Source organism: Perca flavescens, chromosome 21 (assembly GCF_004354835.1).
Source record: "Perca flavescens isolate YP-PL-M2 chromosome 21, PFLA_1.0, whole genome shotgun sequence".
NCBI classification, from domain to species: domain Eukaryota; kingdom Metazoa; phylum Chordata; class Actinopteri; order Perciformes; family Percidae; genus Perca; species Perca flavescens.
Window position 1 is genome coordinate 17,074,484 of NC_041351.1, and position 12,111 is coordinate 17,086,594.

Here is a 12,111-nt window from a genome sequence, read left to right on the forward strand (position 1 = left end):
CCTGACACCAATCAGCTGATGTGAGTGCCTGAACTAACGCAAAGGTCTACTGAAGTTGCAGCATTGCTGGCATCTTTCCAGATCCTATCAATTACATTAGTGAGTAATATGTTATCTTAACAAGAAAATGGAAGAATAAGACCCAGCTGGAATTATCCATTGAGTTTCAGCACCTCTGTCAGGGGGCAGCGCCAAAAAAGGGTCTCCACATAAATAGCAGTAAACAACCCTATACTAATCTTCTGATTTTTATTTTTAATTTGTTAGATGTATAATACAATACAGTATGTGAAGTAAAAAAGATAACTAATAGATCCTAGTTCAAACATCCAATCAGGTTTAAATATCCCCATTCAGTTTGACTTTTAAGGAGACATACATCAGACAAAGGCACATTAGAATAATTTCAAGGTATTTGACATAAAAATAAAAACAGGTTTTTGTGTGAGACTCAGTATTCTGTAGTAAAAAATCACTATAGTCGTGTCTCGTCTAGCTTGTCCATTTTCTGTTTTATTGTTTCATCTTAAAGTTTGATAAGGCTTTCATTCATTTCACACTTATTCTCCTTCTTGCTGAGAGTCATGAGAAGATTGATACCACTCTCATGTCATGCCACTATGTAGAAGCTGTAGCTTCAGATGTAGCAATCAGACATGAAACTCCTTGGCAAGAAACCAAATAAAGTGTATTTGCCAAAATGTCGAACTACTCCTTTCATCTTTGAGCTATATAAGCCAAACCTATGTCACTTAAGTTGAATCAATGTTCTTGCTTTCTGTTGCCGCTGAATGTGTTGACTATTATTTTTTCATCAGTAGAAAAGCAATGGCCTATGCTTTCTTCTATTATAAATGATAATATAAAAGGAATGGGAAGGGGTTAGGAGTTAAGTTCTATGGAACATCATTATGCAGTACTGTAATTGCCTTCTATTAGATATTGTGTAAATGTAATAAACATGAAATGAATGGAAATGTGAACGAATGTCTAATGTCCCTTTTTATATAAGACTCAAATGCATTAAAAGCAAAGTGGACATACTTTAATGTGGTGTTGTCTCCTTCTGCTATATCCCTCCTCATATGTCTTGCCACAGTGCTCTAAAGTGCAGTCAGCCCTAATGGAAATTTCAAAAGTTCTTTAACATGCTAAAGAGTTTGCATGCGTCGCCATTATCTCAACAAATCCCTGTGGATACAAAGTACCTGCCACAGACTCGTGGTTTTGTTTATTTTAACAACTCCATGCTAAATATGCTTATTCACCTTCTTGCAAATGAGAAAATTGGTACTACTCTCATGTCCGTCTGTTAAATATAAAGCTACTTAGCTTAGCGCAAAATCTACCATTGCCTACCAGCATCTGGAAAGCTCTTTTGTTAACATGTTAAATGTTGCATGTTAAATCCTTACAAAAAAACAAAGTGAAATCAAGTGAAAATAGTCCTTGACAGCAGCTAATTCATACCTTTCTTTATGCTTTAGTTATTCCAGGAGGTACAGATTCACCTCCTCACCTCCCACCCTGGGGGAACAGTGACTTCCTGATCAATGAGCTGAACACTGATACACCTGGCGCAGCTGAGGACGGCGAGTACATCGAGCTTTGGCATCCATCAGGACGCCGGGTCTCCCTGCAAGGCATCTGGATCCTACTGTTCAGTGCACACAACAACAAACCCTACAGGGAGATCAGCCTAAGTGGACACTTCACTACTTCTAAGGGCTACTTTCTGCTGGGCAGTGACAGGTTGGTGCCAGCTCCATCACTCCGCCTGCCCCCCAATACCATCCAGAATGGACCAGATGCTGTGGCACTCTATCGCAGCCCTTATGGCCCGCCATCAGCCACACAAAGGGGGATCCCCACCAAAGGCCTGCTGGATGCAGTCGTCTACCGGCAGAGAGGATCGGATAAGGAGGCACAGGAGCTGAGTAAAGCTCTGACCCCAGGACAGCTGCCTCTGCTGGAGGATCCAGAGGTTCTGCCTGGTGATGAGGCCCTCAGCCGCTGTAGAGGCCTTTATCCCTATGACCTCTCTGCTTTTTCAGTGAGTACAAAGGGTGAAGGTTTCATAAACAGTCGTTTGGTCAGTAAGTCAACTGTCACCATGAGCATAGCTCCCGGAAGTTGCTGCACATTTCCCAAAATGTTGAACTATTCCTTTTAAATATTTGGCTAGTTTTTTTTTTGCTTATTGCACTGATAATTAAATTGATGCTGATGCAATCTCATTGGATATATCACAGATGCTTTTAGGAAGAAAAAAATGAGTCTGAAAATGCATCAATCACTACAGGTGGCTCCACCCACGCCTCTGAGGGAGAACAGCTGCCCCCGCCCCCCTCCAGCCCCTGAGGGTGTGGTCATCAGCGAGGTGGCTAGTGGCCATTGGACCAATCACAGCCAGCAGAGGTCCTTTGTGGAGCTGCACGGGCCCCCCATGACAAACCTGCTGGGCCTGGTGCTGTCTGTGTTTGACCAGGAGCGCAGTGGGACCATCATTGCCTTTCCTTTGACCGGATCTATTAACCAGGATGGATTTTACATCGTTGGAAATGTCACGGGAGCAGGTGAGGGCCTTGCTGTTCAAGGATAGACGCCTTTTGAAACAAAAGATTTCCATCCTCATTTTTAAAAACCTCTTAATAGTCTCTCCCATAGTCTGTACCCATCCCCACCATCTCTCACTTTACTACTCCTTCACCTCCTCTCTGTACTGCATAGATCAGACTTTCCCGGATGGCTCCGCGGTGCCTGTACGAGGAGCCGTAGTCCTGTGCTATGACCTGTTCAGTGTCTGTAGAGCTGGCACTGCTCTGACCAACTCCAGTCTCAGAGATGTACTTGTGTTCAGTGAAAACCAGCAGCTGCTCTCCTCTCTTTCCACCACCAGAGGGAGACAAGTGATTCCAGCTGCCAGGTAAATGCAGAATAAACCCAGCAGTTTGAATCACTGACAACATTTACACTAATCATATGCCCCAACCCAATTAAGGCTATAATCAGAATCCTAAAAATGTCATGTAGAGGCCTTCTAATTATATTAATTTGGTCCAGGCCACCGACAGACTCCCGATTTTGTTTTTTATCACAGCTGGTTCTCTTTTATCTAGGAAAGATTACCATGGCAACTAATACAGCACTGCTAACCAGAGCAGGTTAAAGTCAGAAGACAAACACATCAAAACAGCCCGCCTACAGACCGGCCAATGTGAAAATATCTGATCATTATAATGAAATAAAAACAATTAAAAAAAGTCTACTTCATTCATCGGTAGGAGCACAGAGAAGCATGTTGGAATTCAGCCAACATTACTTTTATTAGAGAGTGTTCACCTGTGCTTTTCCTACTGTGACATGTAAAAATGTTCTCAGTGAAAAAAACATATCACGCTGAAATGTTCATAGTATTCGAGGGGTTTTTCACTGGTTGTATATAGTAGGTATGGCTGCCTCTATTAACATAAAAATACATTCATAAAAATACTTTTTATATTTTTTAAACTGCTATTCACACAGCAGCAAATGTCACTTATTTAACAAGCCAGGATCTGTCAATACAAAGTTTACCCTTGAATAGTGCAGTTAAGTGGAAGATATTTTGTGTACTAAAGGAGTCCATGTTTTAAAAGAGCATTACTGTAAACAAAATACATAAGTTGCCTTAAACCAATTGGTATTCATGTAAACCTACTTTCTGTTTTGCTTTCCCATTCGAGGCAGACTTGCTTTGTTGACGTTATCATCCTTACTACTGTGTGTGTATATATGTTTGTATTCATACATGCATTGCATGTGCAGGTCAGTGGAAGATGGTCCTGTTTCGCTCAGCCGGTGTTCATGCTGCGAGGTGAGGAGCCCCTCCTCCTGGACAAGCTCGTCGCCCACACCTCACAGAACCAACATCTGTCCAAGCGCCGCCTTCTCGAGTCACATTGATCTTTGCCTAGGACCCCTGTCCAGTGACTGGCAGGAGCAGTCGGGAGGTGAGGCATCATAACTTAAAAAAACTAAAATGTGAAAGTGAATATGATGTGGTTTAAGGATAGAGGGTGTCATGTTGCACAGATTGTAAAGCTCATTGTGGCTGTATTTTGAGCACACAGTGACTCTAAATTTACTTGAAGTGCATACAAACATTGCTTACACAACTTTAAAATTACAGCAATGAGGTGTGTCCTGGTGCCTCGTGGTTAAGATGCAAACCATGTTGCTGCGGCATCCCTTGTTCAATCCCAGCTGGGGATTTTTTTATGTCATGATTTTTTCTCTTTCTCCCTATGTTTCCTGTCTGTAGCTTAATTGTCAACTGTCTAGTAAAGGTCGGAAATGCAAAAACCTTGTCTTTAGGTGGAAAGAAGAAAATGACCGCAATGAAGATAAACCGTTCATGGGGGAATTAATGTAAAACTGAACTTTTTTTTTCCTTTGTCTGTCTAATGGTCAAAACACAGTACATATGCCTTTTATAAAAGCTGACATCCTTTTCCCCGTTTGTCCCAGACTGTAATGGTCTAATCCAGGGGAGGAGCGCTGAGGTGGCCGACTACCTGGAGCAGAAGTGTCACTGTGGCATCTCTGCCTTGTATCTCCAAGGTGAGGCCGGTTTACTTAGTATAAATTGAAACTGTCACATTTGGCTGATTTTTTTATTTTTTTTTTATGCAAGAAATGACTCAACCATGAGATTTGAAAAATTGTGCGTTGTGTGAAAACGTTTTTTTTTCCGACAACAAATCTCTGCACACCTGAATGTGTGACAGTGTGTGTCGGGAGTTCAATCTTCAAAAACAATGAGAAGAACACCGCACACTGTCCACTTAATACACTTAAATGTGTGTGTGTGTGATATTGATTTCACTAGTGATCAAATCATGTGCGTCACCATTCAGAAAATAACATTTAAAGAGATTAGAAAGGTACAAAGTAACTCCATACAATGATACTGAAAGTCATAAAAAGGGAAAAAAGAAAGGATTGCAGACCACTGACTCTGTGGGAAAACTTGACCAACAATCAACACAGCGTGGATGTCGCTGTTGCCATGGAGTTGTACTATTAGTACTATTTTGCATGAAGTCCAGGTTTAGGTCCTGAGAATGTAGTGCCATGAAAAGGTGCAACTGGTAAAGCAATGCTTCAGCTGTGTAATAATGTGGCAACTCACAGGAGATGAGCAGCACGATATAGCACTGCTCTAGAAACTCCCTCAACCACTTCCGGTTATGGTTAATTCTCACAGAGGGACAACATTATTTAGAGACAGGGAGGTGTTGACTATATCCTTTTCATTCACACATCCTGCATCCCTCATATACACTAAGTAACTGGCATGGGTTGTGCTCTTCAGATGTAACTCACATCTCTTGTTTCCTGATTACAGAATGACTATATTTGCCAAGCTAACGCACATCCTGAACACTGTGTGAACACCATGTAGATAATGAAACATTTGTGTGTCTGTTCACGCTCAAGGAACCAACTTTTCCTGCGTGTCTGGGTGGCTGCGAGTGTGGGGGAAGATCCAGGCACTGTCGGATCATCAGAAGGCCCTCATCATCCAGACATCGCACATGAATCCTTCCTCTGCTCAGGGAGACGTCTGCTCTGCTCCCACCACGGGCCGTTACACAAGCACAGGTTAGCACCCACATAACAACAGCTCGCCGAGTCATTTTCACTTCAAAAGAAAACCGATTCTAATCAGCTAAATTAACTGATTAATAGCCTGCTATAAAAATCCAGCTCGTTAAACATTCTTAGCATGGTCTCTGGGGTCTTAAAACTCGCTGAATAAAACCAAGCATGGAGAGTCCTCTCCCAATGGATAGAATTGTGATAAGATCTGCTAGATCAGACATGGAGGCTGAGTTGTACATTATTGTCATTATGATTATTAGGAGCTCATTAAAGTCACAGTCTCTACTCTGGAACCATATAGGACAATATGTTGTACAACAAAGAAAGCTGCAGTAGGTATATTATTAAAATAATAATAATAACCACTATTTTTATATAGAACTTTTCATACAAGAACTACAGCGTGTACAGAATCTTACATTAGATTGTTAAAGCCAATTTAGTGTGTGTGTGTGTGTGTGTATATATATATATATATATATATATATATATATATATATATATATATATATATATATATATATATATATATATATATATATATATATATATATATATATATATGTATGTGTATACGGTAGATGCCCACAGGATACTGAACCCCTATTAAAAAAGGAAGTGAGGCCTTCATGAAAGGGGGGAATTTACGATTGGAAGCCATAGTGAGGACGGCAGCAAACAGCAGTTTCTTGATTGATTTATGAGCCAACTACAGTTAGACAAAGAACACATTGGTCACATAGCAATAAAGGCACAATATAGAAAGAAATGAAGAAAATTATTAGAAAGCTTTATTTTGTAGGAATGCATTGATGCTTTGAACTCGCGCCTATCCTGATTCTCACACACCAGCATCTACAGCAAAGTTTAATGCTGTTTTGTTTTGCAGTTACATTTAGAAGGGCAGTAGTTTCTATTTTTTGTTGGGGATTATAAAGGCCGTAAGGAATTTGAAACAAATCATCTCAAATGTAATGAGACGTAAAAGTGTGAAAGAACACACCAAAGAGACGAGACGAGACGTAATACATCTCTATAACAGCAGGCGGCGCTAATCTGTATTGTTGCCCAGGAAATGAAAACCGGCAGCTGATTGGACGAACACGTCACATGGGTTTGTTTTCTCTGGAAATTCAAAGCCAGACTGTCATGGCGGCCGTTCAAAATACGATCTCATATTGTACTAAAATAGTTCACTGAAACATGTTTCTGAAACATTTTAAGCGAGAAATAGGCCATGCAGTTGCTGAATCTTTCTTCATTTCAGCTCAGCAAAGGTCCGTTTAAAAGATTTTCGTCAGATTCTGAGAGACTCTTGTCACCTCATTCCGCTCCCCATTTCCGGGTGAGTCCCAACTGCCCTGCCGGCGACTGAACATGTCAAGTCGGCCAAAATGAACGCAGACAGCCCCCCAGACTGACGACGGCACGGGACACACCGAACAGATTCGCGTCACTGACCTCGCCAGACTGTCTAATGGCCGATAATCAGTTAAGTGTGTCCCGGCTATTAATGTCATGGGCATAGGAAGCAGGTGTAATTTCCTGTATTCTAGTCTATTTTTAGCTTTCTGACCACGGTGGGAAATCTGTAGCAGGACAAGTTAACCCTCTCCTTGATTTCATGTTGTTTATGGAGATGGAAATGCAGTCGGGGGAAATGCAGCGCTACCAAGCCCCAACATGTTGTTACATTTTTCGAGAGGTACATGTCAGGCTACAGCGTAGGGTCTGCCGTAGGTTTGTGTCTCCACGTACCTACGTAGGTAGCCACGGCGTGGATTTTACGCGGAAGTATAAATCACGCTTTAGGCAACCAACTTTACTGTGCTCTGCTCTTGTGAGGAAAACCACTTGTTCAGCAGGAAATCAGATCATGCTCATGCATGATGGAAAAAGGCCGATTGCTGACAAACTAAGTCATTCAAACAGTGCTAGTTTGTTTGGCTGCACTGTAAACAGATACACCAGTTGTGCCTATGTTGTATTGCTAACAACAGTAGCTGCTTAAGGAGTTCTCCTGTGACTTTAAATGTTCGAAATAACAAGCATAGTTTTCAATAGGAAATCTGGAATAGACCACTTATCCTGAGATGTTAACACATACTGTATTTAATTAAGAAGAACACAAAAGGCAGTAGGTGAATATATTACAGGCATTTAAAGCATTTTTTTTTTTTTACTTTAACATTTTGTCAGGATGTTTAAATTGCCATATTGTGTTTAAATGTATTTACTTGTTCAGAAAGTGTACCTGAGGTTTTATTTAACTCTCTCCTAGCATCTGCCCTGGGCTTACAGATAGGGCTGATAGTAGCAGGGTTCCTGCTGCTGGGACTAGGAGCTGCTCTGTTCACATACTTCTACAGGAAGAGGTGAGCACTCATCTCTCTCTGGTCTGCTGAATGTGCATACTGATCAGATATTTCAAAGTACCTCTTTTGCATTACGCCAACAGCATTTAACTTCTGTATTCTTTGCTAGTTTGCTGGAAATCATCTAAAAGCCAGATTACTAACATCTGGTTATTTTTTTAAATGGTGATTCTTCTTTGGATTACACAGTGACTGAGTGTTTGTGAATATGATATTGTGTATAATAAGTGTGTGTAATTGGGAGTCAATAATTTAGCTTCATTGTTGGGAGTCTCGCACATAAGATGTGTTTCTTTTGTTTCTTGAAGATTGATACCACTCTCATGTCTGTCCAGTAAATATGAAACTACAGCTAGGGCGATTAGCTTAGCATAAGTACTGAAAGCAGGAAACAGTTGGCCTGTCCAAAATTTTAAAACAACACCTATAGCACTTTATAACCTGTAAATTAGGGGTATATTTGTCCAGAGCCAGGCTACCTGTTTCCAGGCTTTATGCTAAGCTAACCTACTCAGTGCTGTAGCTTGATATTTAAGGAAAACACATTGTATTATTATGAATTTCAAAAGAAATCCTACAAATTCATATTCATGGCCCATCAGTCTTGTGAATAGCACAACATTTTCCAAAAGTGTGAAATGTCAGGTTTTGGTGTCAGACACCAGCTGCAGCTCAAAATTAAAGAGCAAGACCTTCTTTCTTGTCTTAACATTTTACACTAAGAACAGTGATAGAAGGATTAAGCCTGTGCTTGAGATACAGATTTCTCCACCGGCCATAACATTTTACTCCCACTCTCCTTTTTTTTCTTGGCTAGAAAAACGTAATGCTAAGACCTATTGTACCTCTTCAGCTGTGAGTGTAACTCTCTAATAAAAACAGAAAGTTCACGACTGTGCTCAGGAAGTTGTTGAAAGTTATTGTGGGAAATGCAGCAAATCACAGACTGAAGTAGTTGTAGATAAGGGCAGCATTGGGGCAATCAAAGGCAACCATAACACTCTAAATTACTCCTGGAGTACTGCGAGTGACTGGAAACTGTAGTGTAATTGCAATGTGTAGCTCTCAAAGCATTAATGTGTGTGTGTGTGTGTGTGTGTGTGTGTGCGTGTGTGTGTGTGTGTGTGTGTGTGTGTGTGTGTGTGTGTGTGTGTGTGTGTGTGTGTGTGTGTGTGTGTGTGTGTGTGTGTGTGTGTGTGTGTGTGTGTGTGTGTGTGTGTGTGTGCGCGTGCGCGTGTGCGTGTGCGTGTGTGTGTGTGCTGTTTTCTCTATTCTCAGGCGCCCTCTGGACTATTACACCATGGAACTGAGTGAACATGCAGAGGGCCTGTCAGATCTATAATCCAGGCACCTGGAGGTGCTCATGTGCATTGGACAACTTCAGTAGAAAGAGCGAGAGGCAGGGGGGTAATCAATTTGACTTGTACGTAAATGATTGTGCGGTTGTTTTGAACCGAGTGCCACCACAAGTGTCCTTTTGTGTGTCTTTGGAAGATCACTGACGAAATGACTCGTAGTTGTCTGTTAGCAGCGTGGTTGCATCCAGTGTGTGACATGTGATATTTCATGGCACCGGTGACACTTAAATCAGGCAACCCCTGAATTTTAAAATGCAAGATATTAATGTATTTTTCTAAAAGAACGTGTACAACCTTTGCCCTGTGCTGGTTACAACTTTTAAAGCAAAAGGAAGATAAAAGGGAGGAATTTTTTTGTAATACTTGAGTCCTAAATGGTCATTTTTGTTGACTTGTTTATGTTACTGTGGAAAGAGCCTTTTAAATTAAAAAATGTAACAGCCATGCTATGCAGGAAGCTTTATCAATGTAATGACCTTCATCACTTCGCAGCTGGTGCGTTGTTTTAACAACAGACTTTATAACCAAGATAGTATTCATCAAGCTCACATTTAGTATCCAAACGGTCGACTTCCTGCTTTGTTTTCTTGCTACATGCTGTTAAGGTCCATTTTAGACTTTCAAAGGGCTTGATTGTCTTTTAAATGTGAATGTCTTTAGCTAACTTGGGATGAGTGTCTGTAACCACTTTTGATGCTTAAAGCAAACTGTTTACATTTTCTTCGATCAAAAATAAGAAAAAGGGAAGTAAGAGAGTAATTTTTTGAATGAAGAGTATTTGTTTTTAGGAATGAGAGATTGCTTAAGAAAATTAGAACTATTTTATATTTTACCTGTGTGTTTTTAGTGGCTCAGAAACCTCTACTGTGCCTTTTTACTTGTATGTTATTTGATCAGCGAGATTCCTCATTTATTAGAGGGAAAGAACAGCCATCTCTGCTGCAGCTTAAGTGTAAATACTATGGATATGTTGTTAGTTATTCTCAGGGGGGGCAGTTTTCACCAATCTGAAGTGATAAATTATTGTAGAATACAGATACTAGCTGGGCTCAGAGAAAAAAAATTGAAATATTTTGATTGGTTAAGTTTGATTTAAGTTGAAAATCTAAAGATTAATTTGAAAATAATCAAAAATTGCCAAAACAAAGTGCCATGAAATAAACGTATAAGCCTGGATATGCTCCATTTGTTATATTGTTGATGTGTCGCTTACCTTGTAATGTTGCCTGACTCATCTGGTGTGGTGCACAACATTTCAGATAGTTTGCTTTAATTGCCTTTTGTGAGATTTCCCTCCTCAGTACCATTTTCCTCAGTTCTGATTTCTGAGTGTTGACATAAATTAATACACATTTGTCAAGCAAAATGAATCCTGTGAAATCAGAATTCAAATTATTTTACAGCAACACCGCTACTTTCATATAAACTCAAATATTTTGTAAAAAAAAAAAAAAAAAAAAACAATGTAAATCTAGAAAAATCATGTAAGTGAAGAAGAATTTGTGGGGGTTTTGACTTTTGTATAAAATGGTACATGTAGAAAGAAGTTTTAAATAAAAAGCAGGAGGCAGTTGCATTTTAATATCACACTCCAAATAATATATTGATATGCAAATGTACTGACTCTTGAATAAAATGTGAGATATGTACGCTCTGAAAAAGCTAGACAATGCTGAAACACAATGTGATGTAACACTTCTGCTTAGACCACTTGTTTAACATGCGAATCACATACATTCTCTCTCTCTCTCTCTCTCTCTCTCTCTCTCTCTCTCTCTCTCTCTCTCTCGTGTGCACTGACAACAATTACAAGAAGTGACAAACAATTCTCAGCAATGTTCAAATCTAACACAACTTCTAGAGAAAAAAGAAAACTTACAAATGTTTTTACTGGGCACTAAAAAGTCTTTGTACATGATGCAGCAGAGAATTTACACACCGAAGAACATGTCATGGAAAACATCGGAAAGAAGTATTATTATCTGCATCTCCACTCAAAAGCTTTCTTCCCGTCGTTTGCTTTCCAGTTTGTTCTCCCATTTTCCTTTTTAAATGTAATGCGCATGTAGCAGGTTTGAAATAAAATACTTCCGCAGATGTGCAATTTTTGCAGTCTCACAGTTGTTTTGTGTTTTTTACCTGTTGCATGTCCCTCTCTGTCACTTCTCAATGTTTGACATACTCCATTTTCATCCTCCAGTTCTCAGATATCTAATTATGATCAGCCAATCAGCTCCTACTGCTCTCAAATGTACCTCCAGTCTACTTTTGTATTTGTTTGAATGTGGTTATGTTTGATTAGAAGAGGTCCATTCACTCAGCACTATTGTGATTGACTTTGTGCTATGCACTACCTACATATTATGTTTGAGATGTGTACTCTCTGTCAACATCATGTAGAGATCTTTCCTCTTATAATTTTCTAACCAGAAACATTATTTATCACCAGTCTGCAGCAGCACTTACTGATTCATTTGGAACTTGAAGCTTTTTGTGCTGGCGAGCCGTAACTTACACCAGTAATCATGTATTTTATCTCTCTTTAGCTCTCTTTCGTGGTTCAGCACTAACTGCACGGTTGAGTAACTGTCTAAATAGAAGACATTAAAGCATGCTGAAACTCTCAGGCCTTGCATGCACTCGTAGGCCTACAAAGCAGATTCCTTTTTCTTTTTCTTTTCACTGTTCAACCTGTTAACCACAACACAGGAAGGCAGATTCGATAGACAGAC

The 12,111-nt window shown here is 40.0% G+C and overlaps 1 protein-coding gene across 1 annotated transcript in view; it reads left to right on the forward strand.

Annotated features, from left to right (window-relative positions):
* The window catches only part of si:ch211-183d21.1 (uncharacterized), a 17,667-nt gene extending 6,173 nt beyond the window's left edge, over positions 1 to 11,494 (forward strand). The window contains exons 5-12 of the mRNA XM_028567346.1: positions 1,488 to 2,053; positions 2,303 to 2,576; positions 2,731 to 2,926; positions 3,808 to 3,992; positions 4,510 to 4,602; positions 5,482 to 5,646; positions 7,928 to 8,021; positions 9,300 to 11,494. Coding sequence (XP_028423147.1) covers positions 1,488 to 2,053; positions 2,303 to 2,576; positions 2,731 to 2,926; positions 3,808 to 3,992; positions 4,510 to 4,602; positions 5,482 to 5,646; positions 7,928 to 8,021; positions 9,300 to 9,363 — 1,637 coding nt within the window. The 3' untranslated portion in view covers positions 9,364 to 11,494. The remainder of the gene's footprint in view (positions 1 to 1,487; positions 2,054 to 2,302; positions 2,577 to 2,730; positions 2,927 to 3,807; positions 3,993 to 4,509; positions 4,603 to 5,481; positions 5,647 to 7,927; positions 8,022 to 9,299) is intronic.
* Positions 11,495 to 12,111: the final 617 nt, after the last annotated feature.